Raw genomic sequence first — 14,393 nt, forward strand, 5'->3', positions numbered from 1 at the left:
GCAAGAAGAGTTCTACCTTGCAGTGCCAGGCCAGGTGACAGGGTGGAGCGCAGAAGGCCCACCTGGAACCAAACCTCAGCTTCGAGTCTCCTTGGCCAGGCGACCCCAGGCTTCTGAACCTCTCTGAACCACCGTCCCCAGCTGTAAAACACGAACACTACTACTCCCTACCTTCCAGTTTGGTTGTGAGAACATCAGCCATGGTCAGCTCCCAGCGTAGTCCCTGGCAGAGAACGGACACCTGCATATGGGAAGCCAAACCGGCAGAGCGAGACCCAAGGGAGGCAGAGGGTTGTTCGGGAGACCGCTTGGCCACAGCTGAAGCCTTTCCGTCAATGCTGAGACCGCTTCACCAGTGATCTCCACCTCAGAGCAAGTCTTTCAAACCAGAAATTTTTTAAGTAATCTCTATGCCCAACATGGGACTCAAACTCACAACCCCGAGATCAAGAGCTGCATGCTCTTCCGTCTGGACCAGGCGGGCATCTCAAACTAGAAATGTATTAAAGCCTTTCACAGCCAGCCCCTAAAGGGGGACGGGGGGTACTAATCTATGCTATTAGGTGTCAGGCTAGTGGCTTTCTGGGTGAGGGGGGGGGGCGGGCAGTCTCTGAAGTTGCATTTACGTCCTGTTTCTTCATCCAGGTGCTGGCTGATTGTACGTTCAGTTTCAGAAGATTAATCAAGTGGAAATGTGTATTAAGACAGTTCAATAATTTAAGCCTTTGTTTGCATCCCGACTTTAGCTGGTTTTCACCCCCCTTTCGTTGAGGCTGGGACTGGATGTGTAGGGCAAGAAAAGTGAACCCTTCTATTACTTTGACACAGGGTTGGTTCCCCTCCTTTCCTCTCCTGGTCAGACTAGTGCAGGAAGGGAGTGCAGATATTGCTGCATCATTCCTATGCGGCCCGGCAGACCCACATGCTCAGGGCTGCCCCCCAACACGATGACAAGACAAAGGGCCAGGTCTGACCTGGGCCCCCGCCATACACACCACTCACCCCAACAGCAGGGAGAAGATAAGGATGAAAGGGATGGGAGCAGGACAGGGAAAGTCAAGGGAAAAAATGGGAAGGAAGAAGGGGAAGGACAAAGACCAGAGTGTCTGTGCCCACAAGGAGGAGAAAACCATGGAGGATGGATGCACGAGCTGCTGACAAGGCAGGGCAAGGGAATGAAGGGGGAGGTAACAAAAAGGTAGAAAATCGTTTTTCTCAGAGCTCTGCTAGGTCAGAAGCAACACTTAGTCTCTTCCGTGAGATGACCCCCCCCCAGTGGACTGGGACCCCACAGCTACCCGAGTGAAACCAAGCACATACATCTCAAGGTAGCGGCCACACTGCGCCTGACTCAGGCTGCCCTCCTCGGGGCCGGGCTGTCGCAGCTCCCTCACCCACGGCCAGCTGGCCACCCCCCCAGGGAGAGCGCTGCTGGACAGCCCAAGTACAGGACAACAGCTTGGCCAGTGAGCTTGCGTGGAGCCCTCGCCACCATAGAGTTCTGTGAGCATCAGTTGGTACCCCCGGCTCTGAAAGCCACCACCAGCTACTTCCCTATCGACTAGAAAGAGGCAGGATTTACTGAGGAAGTTAAAGGAAAGAGCACAGTCCATATTCAGCAGGAAGATTCCTTTATAATGGCGAATTTGAGAATACACAGTACTAGAGTGGGGCCTGAGTCACTGGGCCACAGGAGGCGGTAAGGGAGCAGGTCTGAGAAGGATCACCGCGTTCCAGGGCTCCCATCGACAGACTCTCACGCCGGGAATGACTGCCACGTACCTCCCTGCAGCTCGGCCCACCCACCAGTCCCATCAAGAACCAAGTCACCATTTCCTTCTTCGTGTTTGGCCACCAAAGATAAAATCCGCCACGGTGACGGGACTTCAGCACAACAGTCTCTTTCCAGTCATGAGAGATGGCTGTCTCGGTTCTTGATGAGAAACAAAAGTTCACTTGACTTCTCTTGCAAGAACCAGTGAAGAGAATTTTTTTCTTAACGATCCGTTGAAATATTTATATATATTTAAACTAACAGTCCATTCGGTGCGCTGTTTCCCTGGAAGAGTTCTCACAGGACCCCTCCAACAGCTAGAGGGGGCATGTATCAGGAAACAAAGATTTAAGACACTTCAAAATAAGCAATAAAAATCCTAGTGCAACACTCAGAAGCAGATGGTGGGCTCGCAGGGGCGAAGGGGAAGGAAGCAGGTCCTCTATTTAGGCGCAGGGTGCGGCCTCTGGGAAAGCCAAGCGGACACAGAAGCATCAAGAAGTAGGGAACACCGCTGGGGAAGGCCTGGTTCCTCCTGCGCGCTCCCTAGTACTCGGGGCTGAGGGACCCCTGTCACCCTCCACCCACTCTGGTGACCTGCACGCTAAGCTGGGTGGTCTCTGACTGAAATCGGCCTAGGCCCAGGGCAGGGATCCAACTCCAAGGGGCCCAGGGAGATTCCTTTCAGGCCATTCCAAGCCAGAGGTACCTGGGAAAAGTCAAGGAGAGTCTTCAAAGGCTCACAGAGAAGAAGCAAAAGGTGAATGGCAACACAGTGGCTCTGTACCTGGCTCTGCTCTGTGGGGAAGACCTGCTGCCACGGCCACCCTGTCCCCACGCTGGGGACACACCGCGCTAAGGCTTCAGAGCCAGCAGCAGCCTGAATACACTCCACGGTCCTTCCATAGGATCTACGCAAATACTTGTGTCTTTATTATTTTTAACTGAAATGAATGCAACGGATTCCGGTTCATTCCCCTTTGCTGGAATCTGCTCGGTCCCCTGCCCTGGGGTGGGGTGGGGGGTGTCCACACCTTCGGGCCTGTGGCCAGGCTCACCCAGGCCGGCCGCCTGCCCCACCCCCCACCACAGGAAAGGGGCCCCAGGATGAAGAGAGGACACAGGCCAGAACAGGCACCCGGGGGGAGGCCCTACCTCAGCGACACTTCCGTTTCTAACCCTGAGAACCTAAGGAATTGTGAAGGACGCAGAGAGGGAGTGGGGTTAAAGGTCACCGGGCTTTTTATTGCAGTTAAAGCAGACTCGGACAGGATGGTCCCAGCCTCGGGAGGGGACGGCCCGACGGTCATGGGAGCACTCGTCACAGAAGCCCTGTCCGCAGGCCCGGCAGTGGTGCTTGGAAAGCTTGATGCTGAACTCCTTCCGGCAGTTGTGGCAGTGCAGGATCTCGTGGTCGGGCACCCAGTACGCCGGCCTGGCCGCATCCTTCACCAGCCCTGGGGCAGGGGAGAACACCGATGGGCGGGACACGGGGACCGGATGCCCCGGGTCCCACGGGGCAGGAGGGCCGCCTCAGATGCTTCCCTGGCTCGTGGCCCTTCCGCACACGCAACTGCCTCCAGAGCTGCTCTGCTTTTTAAGATTTGAGAGAGCGGGTGCAGGGCCTGGAGAGGGGGGCGGGGGAGAAGGAGCCCGAGGCCGACCCAGCGTTGGATCTCACGATCCCAAGTGGCGTTTAACCGACTGCGCCCCCCCAGGTATCCCGCATCTAGAAAGCTCCGAAAACCTGCATCCGCCTGCCCTTCACCTCATACCATGCTGGTCAGGATATCTGGAGCGGGGCCGAGGCCTTGAGATGTGCCTGTCTGTTGTGCTCTCAGGTGACCCTGAAGTGCAGCTGCTGGATTAAAAGCCACTGGAGTACTGCTAGAGCGGCCCAAACCCGGAGTCAGGAGCGGACTTCGCTCAAATCCCAGCTCCACCCAGCACGTGCTCAGCAGCAGGTTAGGATTGAGGCTACCTAACTTCTCAGGGCCTTGGCTTCCTCCTCTTCAACAACCCACGGTCAAGAGCGGTTATCACAAGAAAGAACGGGACACGTCTCCCACACTGGCCGGGGACCCAGGAGCCAGCGAGTGCTGGGCAGGTGAGCCCTTGGTGAGCACAGGTGGTGGGCTCTCTGTGCCCAGGGCAGCCCTGCTTCTCCCAGGCACCCCCGAGAGCACATGCAACCTGAGCTTCAAGCCTGGGCAAATCTACTCCTACACTCTTGGGTCAAAAGTTCCTCATCTGCTCACCTTTGAACCACAATGCTAGTGAATCGGATCCAAGCGATCCTCACCGCCACCTACCCCCACCCAGAAGCCTCTGGTTGCTCCCTTGCAATGGGCAGAAACACCCGGGCCTAAGCCTTCCATGCACTGGTGGGTCTCCCTTCCCCTTCCTCTTGCCCTCCTAGTTACAAGTACCCCTCACATCTGGAGGTAAGTTATCTTAAATCCTAAATGAATAATAGTTTGGCCTGTGTGGTAAATTAAAGACAGCCACAAATTCTTTGACACCCCTGCCTCTTCCCTCAAATGTAGGTGGCTTTGGGACTACAGGAGACTACAGCAGAACTACCAGGGGCAGCTTCTACTTCCTAGCTCTTAAGTGTCCTGAGCCCCCATGCAAGAAGTCCAACTACCACTGGAAAACCCACGTAGAGAGGCCTGGAGAACACATGGAGATGGGTTCAACCAAGCCCAGCCTTCCAGGCATCCCGGCCAAAGTACCCAGTGTGGGAGAGTGAGGTTGGTTCGGCCCCTCGAGGTAGGTCAGGTTGCCATACTGGAGCTTCAGGGGGTGACTCCAGGCAAAGCCCCCTAGACCAGAATAATTACCCCTCCTGACTCGAAGTTGTGAGACATGATAAAATGGTGGTTATTGCAAAGCCTTTACATTTTCAGGCTGTGATGCAGCGATGGAGGGTATGAGAGGTGGCCTCCAGGAATACACACGACACCACTCAGGTATGCAGCGGAAGCAAGCAAATGCAAATTTTCAGTCTACTCCTTGCTGCCCAACTCAATCCAGGTCAGCAAGCCTCTGACACAATGACAGCCCAGGGCACCCTGAGACCCCTCATCCTATGTACGTCACACCCACCTAGTGGTATGTCAATGGCTGTCACCACGGCTCCCAAAGTGCTCTGCACAGCCTCTCCCACCTTCCGAGCGATCAGCGTCCCGCCTTCATCATCAGCCTGGGCCTCGGTCACGTCTGTAGACAGCGAGAGAAAAGAAGCCGTCATCTCAGTCATTTCCCGAAAGGAAAACTCGGGGCAACAGCAGAGTGCTTCTGGATTCTTCTCCCAGAATACCACTGTGCTGCCCTGCAATGACTGCCAGGGTCTGGGCTGTGAAACTGAGTGAGCCCTGTTAGTCCTTTACCTCAACCCTCTAGAGCTGTTTTAAAACCATCAAGCATAAGCCAGGAAGGTTCTAGGAGTGTGACCAAGAACCTTCTCTAGGAAGAAGGCCCAGTCTAAGCCATGTCTGGTAAACAGACATGGTGACCCCCCCACCATCCTCCCTGCCGCTGCCCAGGACTCGCACTCCTAGGACTCTATTAACAAAGAGCTTAGAGGACACCAGCCGGGACTAGGGGAGCAGCTGCCCTCACAACACTGACTGGGTTAGAAACAGGGTTAGGCATGTGGGAGTCTACTTCTCAGTACCCAGTGCCAAAGAGAGAGGGCCCCCTCCACCCCTGTAGCTCCTGGGCCCCACGTTACCTAACTGGACATTCCTGGCTTCATAGCAGTTGTCACACACCCTCACGGGCGCAGGGCCCCAGCCACGCTCGGGCACTGGCCGGGTCTTGGATGAACAGCTGTCACAGAAGCCCTCCCCGCAGGCCCGGCAGTGATGCTTGGTGTCGTTATCTTTAAAGGATGTAGCGCATTTGTTACAGCTCTGTTCCAAGCGCAAAACAGAGAGGCAGATATTATTCGTTTCTACCAGCTGGGAAAGCCAGCGAGACCCAAGGGGAGGACCACAGGACCACGGCAAATGGCAAGACCCCGACAGCAAGAACGGAGAGAAGCTGAGGCCTCAGTCACGTAGGATGCACCCGCTCCAGCACAGCTGCGACTACCATTTTCTTCCGAGATCTGCCTGGATCTATCTGGCTGAGTCACAGCGTCCTCAGAAAGGACTCTGCTAAGTCTAGCATAGACTTAGAGAATTTTTTTTTTCCCACGGCTTCTCAAAAGAGCCCTTGGGAAGTTGGTGAGGTGGGAGCTTCCTGTCACAAAGTGTGTGGGCCAAAGCTGGGTGGCTCCCTTGCTGTGGGTGCTGTAGAGATTTATGCATCAAGCTGCATGACCTCTACGTGTCCCTTTTCCTCCAGATTCTGGGATCTCAGACATCTGACCAATAATAACCAGCCCTTGGAGGCAAAGAAACTAAAAATCTACCAAAAGGAGAATAACTGCAGAGGTGACACCAAGAGAAATCAATACGCAAGAAGACACTGGCTGCCCCCCATGCCTCACCCTTATGCTCTGGGAGCTAATGTGACTGAAAGAGAAACCCCACGCCTCCCTTGCAGAGCAAGTAGGATAGGGCAAGATGGCACCAGCAGAACGGGCCACGCCAGCGCACTGTACCAGGATCTGGGAGTTGGGCCTCCAGTATGCAGGGGCAATCTGGTCTGTCAGCCAGGAAGTCACAGCCTTGGTGGGCCCCAGGCTAAGCTCAGACACCGACTGGGCCATGAAGTTCATCCCATCCAAGAGGCGCTGGGCAGCATTGTTGTTATCTTTCAGAAATCCATCAGTCTGAAATGAAAACATGCAGGCTCCCATCATGCTCTGAGTGGAGGCAGTAAAGGCAAAGAGGGAGAGGGGGTCTCAGGTGAGCTGTACACTCATACACTCATCAGTGGCCAACTCAGAACCACAAACTCCCTGGAAGAGAAGAGTGGGAATGGACCAAGAATCCTTCCAGCTTCTAGGCCGTATCACACCCACCCAGTCATAACTGACTTATTCCCTTCAAAGCGACCATAAGACCTGGTGCACAGCTGTTGAATTCAGGCCTCATCTGTCCATAAGTGAGATGGACAATCCAGGAGACTCAAGTAAAGATGGCACCTCCTTTTGGAATTTCCCCAGCTCTCAAAATAATAACCTGCCTTTTTCATTTTTGTATTTTTAAGTTATCAGGTTCAATTCTGGGCACATAGTACTCAAAAAGTGTGGGGCAACATAAAGACTGAGAGAACGAACAGAAGGGGGGGCCTGTATCCCCTAATCCCAAAGACCATGAGGAATGTGGCCCAAAAGGGAACTGTGGTATTACTGCCTTCTTGGAAGAGAACTTACCATAGTGACAACAGCATTCACAAGAAAGAACCCAGATTCAAAAACAAAAGACATTAATCAGAAAAGGCATTGTAAGAAAGTTATACTAGTCAAGGCTACAGTAAGTCCCTAGGACAGGATGGCCTGGCCCACAGTGCCAAGAGGGTGGGCTCCAGAAATGAGACCATACCACAGGAACAAATGTTGGTGGGGCTGGAAACTGGAGACAAGAGCAGAAGAGGAAGGAAATCCTTAGTCTTACGAGAGCTGTAGGTCCCAGGAAAGCTCAAGATGGCTCTTGATGGAATACTGCCAAGTAAGACAAGCCCCTTAGAGAACAATCACCCTTTTTTTTTTTCTACAAAGAGAAAAGGATTGGGGTGTGTTGTGATTTATTGGTAATTCCAAGTATGAACTGTGGTTTGATGCAGGATGAGAGCACCACATCACTGCCTCAAAACAGATCTATTTTTCCAATATCTTGAATTCAAAAGTCAAATTAGGGATCCCTGGGTGGCGCAGCGGTTTAGCGCCTGCCTTTGGCCCAGGGCGCGATCCTGGAGACCCGGGATCGAATCCCACGTCGGGCTCCCGTTGCATGGAGCCTGCTTCTCTCTCTGCCTATGTCTCTGCCTCTCTCTCTCTCTCTGTGTGTGGCTATTATAAAAAAAAAAAAAAAGTAAAAGTCAAATTAAAAAATAAGGGATCCCTGGGTGGCGCATCGGTTTGGCACCTGCCTTTGGCCCAGGGCGCGATCCTGGAGACCCGGGATCGAATCCCACGTCGGGCTCCCGGTGCATGGAGCCTGCTTCTCCCTCTGCCTATGTCTCTGCCCCCCCCCTCTCTGTGTGTGTGTGACTATCATAAATAAATAAAAATTTAAAAAAATAATAATAATAATAAGGAGGACACATGGGTGGCTCAGTGGTTGAGCGTCTGCCTTTGGCTCAGGGCATGATTCCAAGGTCCGGGATCAAGTCTCACATCAGGCTCCCTGCAGGGAGCCTCCTTCTCCCTCTGCCTGTGTCTCTGCCTCTCGGCTGTGTCTCTCAAGAGTAAATTTAAAAAATAATAAGGGTCTATAGTAATCCCACTTTTAGAATATACTGCAAGAAAATTTCCCAGAACAAAGGCTTTCTCACAAAAAGAATGTCACTATAGCATTTTGATATAAAAAAATCATAAACAGCATGAATGTTCAAAGAGGAGGGGATGGGGAATCAAGCTAGAACATGAGACACAATGTTACAGGGACTACAAATGAGAATCATGAAAAGTGGAAGTAAAATGAAGGTATGAGAAAAAGCAAGAGCACATAAATTAGAACCGCGTCTCTACAAATATGCATATGAAAAGAAGAACATGGAAAAAAATATTTTATTTCCTAAGGCAGTATAACGATAGGTCAACACCATCTAGTTCATTTAAAGTTGTGCTTCCAATAATTAGGCAAGAAGAAATGAAAATAAGAGTCTAGAACAAGAAAGGCCCTCCAGGCCTTGCCTTCCTAAACCACCAATATATTAAAATTCATGGTTAACCTTAATTCTAAACAGGTTCCACTTCTCCACACACACGAGTAACTGAATGATACAAGAAGAAAAACGGAACAGCTCTTACTCCAGGCCACACATGCACGATCTCCGTCCGAACCACCGTATCCACAGGATCCTGGTTCCCAAACCAGTACTGCCGGCTACGGTAGACCACGCCACAGTTAGGACACTCGATCACATACCTACAAGGAAAGCAAACAGAAACCGTTACCCGGCCAGGTGCCCGCAGACAAACACACCGACAACCCTCGGCTACATCGTCGTCATTTAAACTCACCCAGACCAGGCATATTTTGCGAGACCCATCCAGGGGGAGTCAGTGGAAGCAGATGTCTTGGGCACTACGCTGACCTCCTTGCCTCTCTCATAGCAGGCCTGAAACATGGAGCACTCTGCCAGCTTCTTCTCTGTACACCAGACCCCCTGGCCTCCTCATATCCCTCTCCAGCCCCCTCCCCACAAACCACACCAGCTGAGGGTTTGCAGACCCTGAGTGCAGCACGTCAGAAGAAGGGTCAATTCTCTAAAAAAGCCAGTGCCCTAAAGAAACATGAACTGAATGAGTACCCATCCCAGGCCCCAAAAACCGAGCTGTAATTTATACCCGCCACTGAAAATCCATTAGACTGGGTTCCTGCAGAGCAGTCCTGGCTCTGGAGAAGAATGAACAGTCAATGTATATGATCGTGGCATACAAGCTCAACAGAATGAAGGGAAGATATGCTGGAAAATCAGTCAATCAACCAAGGGGCCCCAGCAACAGAGGCATGAGTTCCTTTGGTTCGAGCTGGCGAAAAGTTCCAGGGATATTCGATTTCAATAGCAAATACTTCAGGACACAGCAAAGGGTGGCCCCAAGCCAGTGTTTCCCCAAAGCAGAGCAGGATCAGCAAGCCAGCTGCTGGAGCAGGGAGCTCAGAGCACTCACCTTGCAGGTATACACTCTGTTGTCATACTGGTGGGAGTATCTGCAGCGGCTCTTGGCTTCATGAGGGACTCCTTCTTTTCCATGATTCATGCTGTTCTTACATCCAGCCCTGAGTGAATCCCAAAAGCTGACAGTGAAGTGGCTAAAGGAGCCCCTGGCACGTACGCAGAAGAGTGTGACCCTGAGCCAGACACAGGGCCAAAACCAAACCTTGGTTACGAACTGGGCCCCAAATACTTAGCGCAGAGCGCGCCATATGTGTCTCAGAGATCCGCATGCCTCTCTCATACATGACCCACCGGCACTACAAACTTGCGGCCACTATCACCCCTGGGTGAGGAAAAAGGAGAAAAGGAGGAACCTCTTCCTGGAAAAACCACGCGGTCCCACAGCAGGAATGAAGGAACCCGAAGACACCACCTCGACAGAAGATAAAACCTGAATGGCTCTCAGGAAACCCCAAAATCCAAAAGGCATGAAATGGAAGTTTCACCAGAACAGGCTGCCAAGATGTCAAACAAAAATCAACCTCCAAAATTTGGCACCACATTAAGAGGAGGCTTAAGCTGAACAAGAAAACCTTCCAAACGAACAGTGAGCTCTGCCATCCTGACAACGCAAAAACAGAGAGCAGGACTTTAGAATTTTGCTATGATAGAAGGGAAAGTTCTGGAAACCCTGGGGAGGCTGTTAGAATGCAAAAATGATGATCCACCAGAGCCTAAGTCCCTCATGCTGGGCTATGGGGTAAATAAAAAGAAAGGTAAGTCACACTGGCAACCAACAGCCCTCTTTCTTCCCCAGCCCAAACTGTATATAATCTAAAACCCCAATCCTTTTTACAAATTCAGAGCCAAGGTGGTGCTAGTTTAGTGCCCAGCAGGTAGCTTACATACAGGGTTCAATGCAAAAAAGAACATTTACAGGCGCCTGGGTGGCTCAGCAGTGGAGCATCTGCCTTTGGCTCAGGGCGTGATCCCGGGATCCTGGGATCGAGTCCCGCATTGGGCTCCTCATGGGGAGTCTGCTTCTCCCTCTGCCTCAGAGACACAGGCAGAGGGAGAAGCAGACTCCATGCAGGGAGCCCGACGCGGGACTCGATCCCGGAACTCTGGGATCATGCCCCGAGCCAAAGGCAGATGCTCAACCACTAAGCCACCCAGGCATCCCGAATAAATAAAATCTTAAAAAAACATTCACAACAAAAGGCTCAGGTCTCCTCTGGGTGGATAAGTGTGGGGAATGTGGAGCAGTAGTCCTGATGGAAGAAAAGACAATTCAATGGTGAAGCGGCCAGAGGAGTAGGGACGTGTCTACAGGACCCAGAGACTGCAATCTCACCGACCAACACACTGCATTTAAATCCCCCGAGCTCCAACAGACAAGTCACCAGACTGTGATGTAAAAGCCATCAATAGCTCAGATTAATCCAGTGGTCCTCAAAGTGTGGCCCCAATGAGCAACATCAGCATTACTTGGGAACTTACCAGAAATGCAAATTCTCAAGCCCCACATCAGATCAACTGAATCAGAAACCGTGGCGGGGCGGGGGGGGGGATGTTAAGGCTCAACAATATGTTTTAACACGCGCCCTTCAGGTTTTTCTGCCATGTGCTAAAAAGTGAGAATCCCTGCTCTAAGGCCCCTGTAACAGTGTGGTCAACAGACCGGCAGCACAGGCATCACTCGGGAGCTTGGCAGAAACGCACAATCTCACCCAGACCTGCTGATTCAGAATTTGCATTTTAACAAAATCCCGAGGTGGTGCGTATACAGACTGGAGTTTGAGAAGCACCGCCCTAACTCAATGTTCTCAACACATTAGAATCACCTGAGGACCCTTGTAACTGTCCCAACGCGAAGGCCCCACCCAGTTCTGTTAAGTGAGCATCCCTGCAGGTGAGGCCCAGGCCCTGATCATTGGGAAAGCTCCCTGGATAACGCGAATGTGCTCTAAGAGTCAGTCCTCACAGGGAAAGGACTCAACCAGGACTTGGTACCCCACCGCACAGCTAGCAAAGGTTAGTTAAGCAAGTGTAATGAATACAGTGAAAACCCTTGGGAGGAGAAATGTAGAAAAGCAAAGCAACCTAAAATTTTTTTGTAGTAAAAACTGCCTGAGCCCGAAGCCAGACAATTTCACACTTAAACCAGGTCAGAATCTTCAGAGGATTCTTCATAACCACGTATCCTAGAATCCCTTGCACCCTCAAAGTGTGGTCCCCCCGACTACCAGGACCACCTGGGAACTTAGTCAAAATACACCTCCTCGCACCCCAGCCCATCCTTAATTTAGACTCTGCAATTTAACCAGACCCTAGGGGATCTGCACGCATGCCAAGGTCTGCACACCGACCCGCTCTTCCTGAGCCGGCTGGCCTCACTTACCCACAGCTGAGACACAAGGAGGAGCAGGTGAAGTATTCATCTGGAAAAAAGGAGCTATGTGCCATCTGGTCATCGGGGATCTCGCCGCTGAAGCGGTCACTCAGGGCCTGCCAGAGGAGGGAGGGTGACACATGAAGGCACTTGGCAGAGAGCCCTCTGCTTTGGCCCTCCAGCTATCTGCCATTCCCCTGGTTGTTGGCTTCTTTCTTACAGGCTCCACAGCTGGGAAGGGCCACCCCATGACCTCTGCTCCTTACCCCCGACCTTCTTGGCCCAACCCGCACCCATCCTCACCACAGGAAACCTCTGGAAGAACCAGCCCACTGCCCAAGAAGTCAGAGGGAAGCTGGCAGTGTGCTCTCCTTATTACCTGGGAGATTATAAACACCTCACACACTCAGTCTTTCATGCAAAACCACCCACAGACATGGACTAATGCCCATTTCATCCTTTGAAGCTGGAACCAAGAAGCGGAGACCCTAGAAGAGGCCTTGTCAATAAGTCAGAGAGAGGCAGAGCCGAGTGGTGAGCTGGGAGTTCCCTGGACTTCTATCCCAGGTCTAACCACAGGCGCTCTTCTGGAGTTTACTAGGCCACAGAACTAGCTTGATGGAGGAAAAAAAGCCATTAGCCAAAAAACAAGGAAGAATTATTGTAGTGTTTGGCAGCCTCTTATCAACTACAGTAACCGAAAAGACAGCAAACAGCCACAATCGATGCCAAGAAGATAAAGTATTCACAAAGCAAACTGAAAATTTTATGTTGAAAGGCAGCTTCCATTTCTAGTCCTGTTTTCACGCACTACTATATACACCAAAAGTATCTTTCTTCCCACCAGGCCCTCACTCATATGCAGTATTCAGTGGGGAAAAGTTATATTAATTAAACAGAAACGGGCTTTTTGGGCTTTAAAAATGATTATAGGGATCCCTGGGTGGCGCAGCGGTTTGGCGCCTGCCTTTGGCCCAGGGCGTGATCCTGGAGACCTGGGATCGAATCCCACGTCGGGCTCCCGGCATGGAGCCTGCTTCTCCCTCTGCCTGTGTCTCTGCCCCTCTCTCTCTCTGTCTGTGTGACTATCATAAATAAATAAAAATTTTAAAAAAATAAAAAAAATAATAAAAATGATTATATACATGCAGTCCCAAGCTTCAATCTCCCACTCCGAGGCAACCACACACTATTCAGGGGGAAGAAAAGGAAAACTAACTGGTCTAAAAACAAAAAGACAAGATGTTACTTCCTGTAGTAAAAAGGCAGAAGTAAATTTAAGATGAGACTTGGGAAAAGGGCAGATTTGGTGTTAAACCTAGGTTCTCCAGCTCCGAAGGCAATTTCACTTAATGAGAACTCACTCGTTAAAGATCTGTTACCTTTTCTCAATGAAATCTTAACACCTCGAGCTGCAAACTCAAGTGTTTACAAAGGCATGTGATGTCAGTGCTGAGTGAGGTCAGGTGTAAGACAGGAGTGGCAGCAAGGAGTGTGTCAAAGTGAGGGTGCATGACTCACCCAGGCGCATTCACACTCAGCTACTGCATGGATGATACTCGGGTCCATTAAACACCATCTGCCAGCTGGGGCCAAGCAGGTGGCAATCCTTGGCTCAGACCAACAAGAAAGGTCTGACAGATAATACACCTAAGTCCTGTCCTCTTGGGGGTATTTTGTGAGGAGTAACTTTGGGAAAACCCTGAACTTTGAGAGGATAGGAATGAATATACGTACAAATATTAATAAACAAGAATCCAAAGCAGAGTCACTCACTGGCCTTCACTGCTCCCCTCTGTCCTTTTTTTTTCTTTTTTTTTTTTCTTTTTTTTAAGATTTATTTGAGAGAGAGCAAGAGAGAGGGCATGTGTGTGCATGCACGCTTGAGGGTGGGGGGAGAGGGAGAGAGAAACTCAAGCAGATTCAGAGCTGAGCTTGGAGACCCTTGATCTCATGACCCTGAGATCAGACCTGAGCTGAAACCAAGAGTTGGAAGTATTAACCAACTATGCCACCCAGACAACCCTGTCCTAATTCTAAGTGACCTATCCTTCCAGGATTTTTTTGGTCTCACCTGTTCCATGAAGCCTTCCCTACCACTCTAGACATAACACACTGCCTGCTCTGAACACCTGTTGTATTCAATACCTGAAGTACATATTCAGTCATTAGATGATGATGATGCAAAATTATGGCCCAGTTGTATGGATAGTACCTCCCAGATAAGATCATACATGCTGCGAAAATAGTTTCCTACCTTTGTGTCCTCCACTACTCCTAGCAAAGGTCCTAACAGGTTCTCAACTAAGACCTCTGGAATGAAGTAATCCAGCACCAACTCTGAAATGCACACCAACCCCCACCCTCCTCCCTCACCTTGGCCCTGTCTCTATGCCAGGCTTCATTCCATGCCCACAGACCCCCAGAAAGTTAAGGCTAACTGCTCCC

At 51.1% G+C, this 14,393-nt stretch overlaps 1 protein-coding gene and 1 long non-coding RNA gene across 6 annotated transcripts in view; one reads left to right on the forward strand and one right to left on the reverse strand.

Annotated features, from left to right (window-relative positions):
• Window positions 1–1,614: 1,614 nt before the first annotated feature.
• ZFYVE1 (zinc finger FYVE-type containing 1) overlaps window positions 1,615–14,393 on the reverse strand; it is a 54,595-nt gene continuing 41,816 nt past the window's right edge. For all 5 annotated transcript variants that reach the window (XM_049113672.1, XM_049113673.1, XM_049113676.1 and 2 more), the window contains 8 exons: window positions 11,955–12,061; window positions 9,567–9,675; window positions 8,916–9,013; window positions 8,703–8,820; window positions 6,387–6,557; window positions 5,511–5,691; window positions 4,883–4,996; window positions 1,615–3,231 (listed from right to left, as the gene is read on the reverse strand). In XM_049113672.1, the coding sequence (XP_048969629.1) occupies window positions 2,999–3,231; window positions 4,883–4,996; window positions 5,511–5,691; window positions 6,387–6,557; window positions 8,703–8,820; window positions 8,916–9,013; window positions 9,567–9,675; window positions 11,955–12,061 (1,131 nt within the window). In that variant the 3' untranslated portion in view covers window positions 1,615–2,998. The remainder of the gene's footprint in view (window positions 3,232–4,882; window positions 4,997–5,510; window positions 5,692–6,386; window positions 6,558–8,702; window positions 8,821–8,915; window positions 9,014–9,566; window positions 9,676–11,954; window positions 12,062–14,393) is intronic.
• LOC125755669 (uncharacterized) lies at window positions 3,229–5,646 on the forward strand. Its single transcript, XR_007412712.1, has 2 exons — window positions 3,229–3,881; window positions 4,321–5,646. It is a non-coding gene; the product is annotated as an uncharacterized LOC125755669 (long non-coding RNA).

This window comes from Canis lupus, chromosome 8, assembly GCF_003254725.2.
Source record: "Canis lupus dingo isolate Sandy chromosome 8, ASM325472v2, whole genome shotgun sequence".
Taxonomy (NCBI): Eukaryota; Metazoa; Chordata; class Mammalia; order Carnivora; family Canidae; genus Canis; species Canis lupus.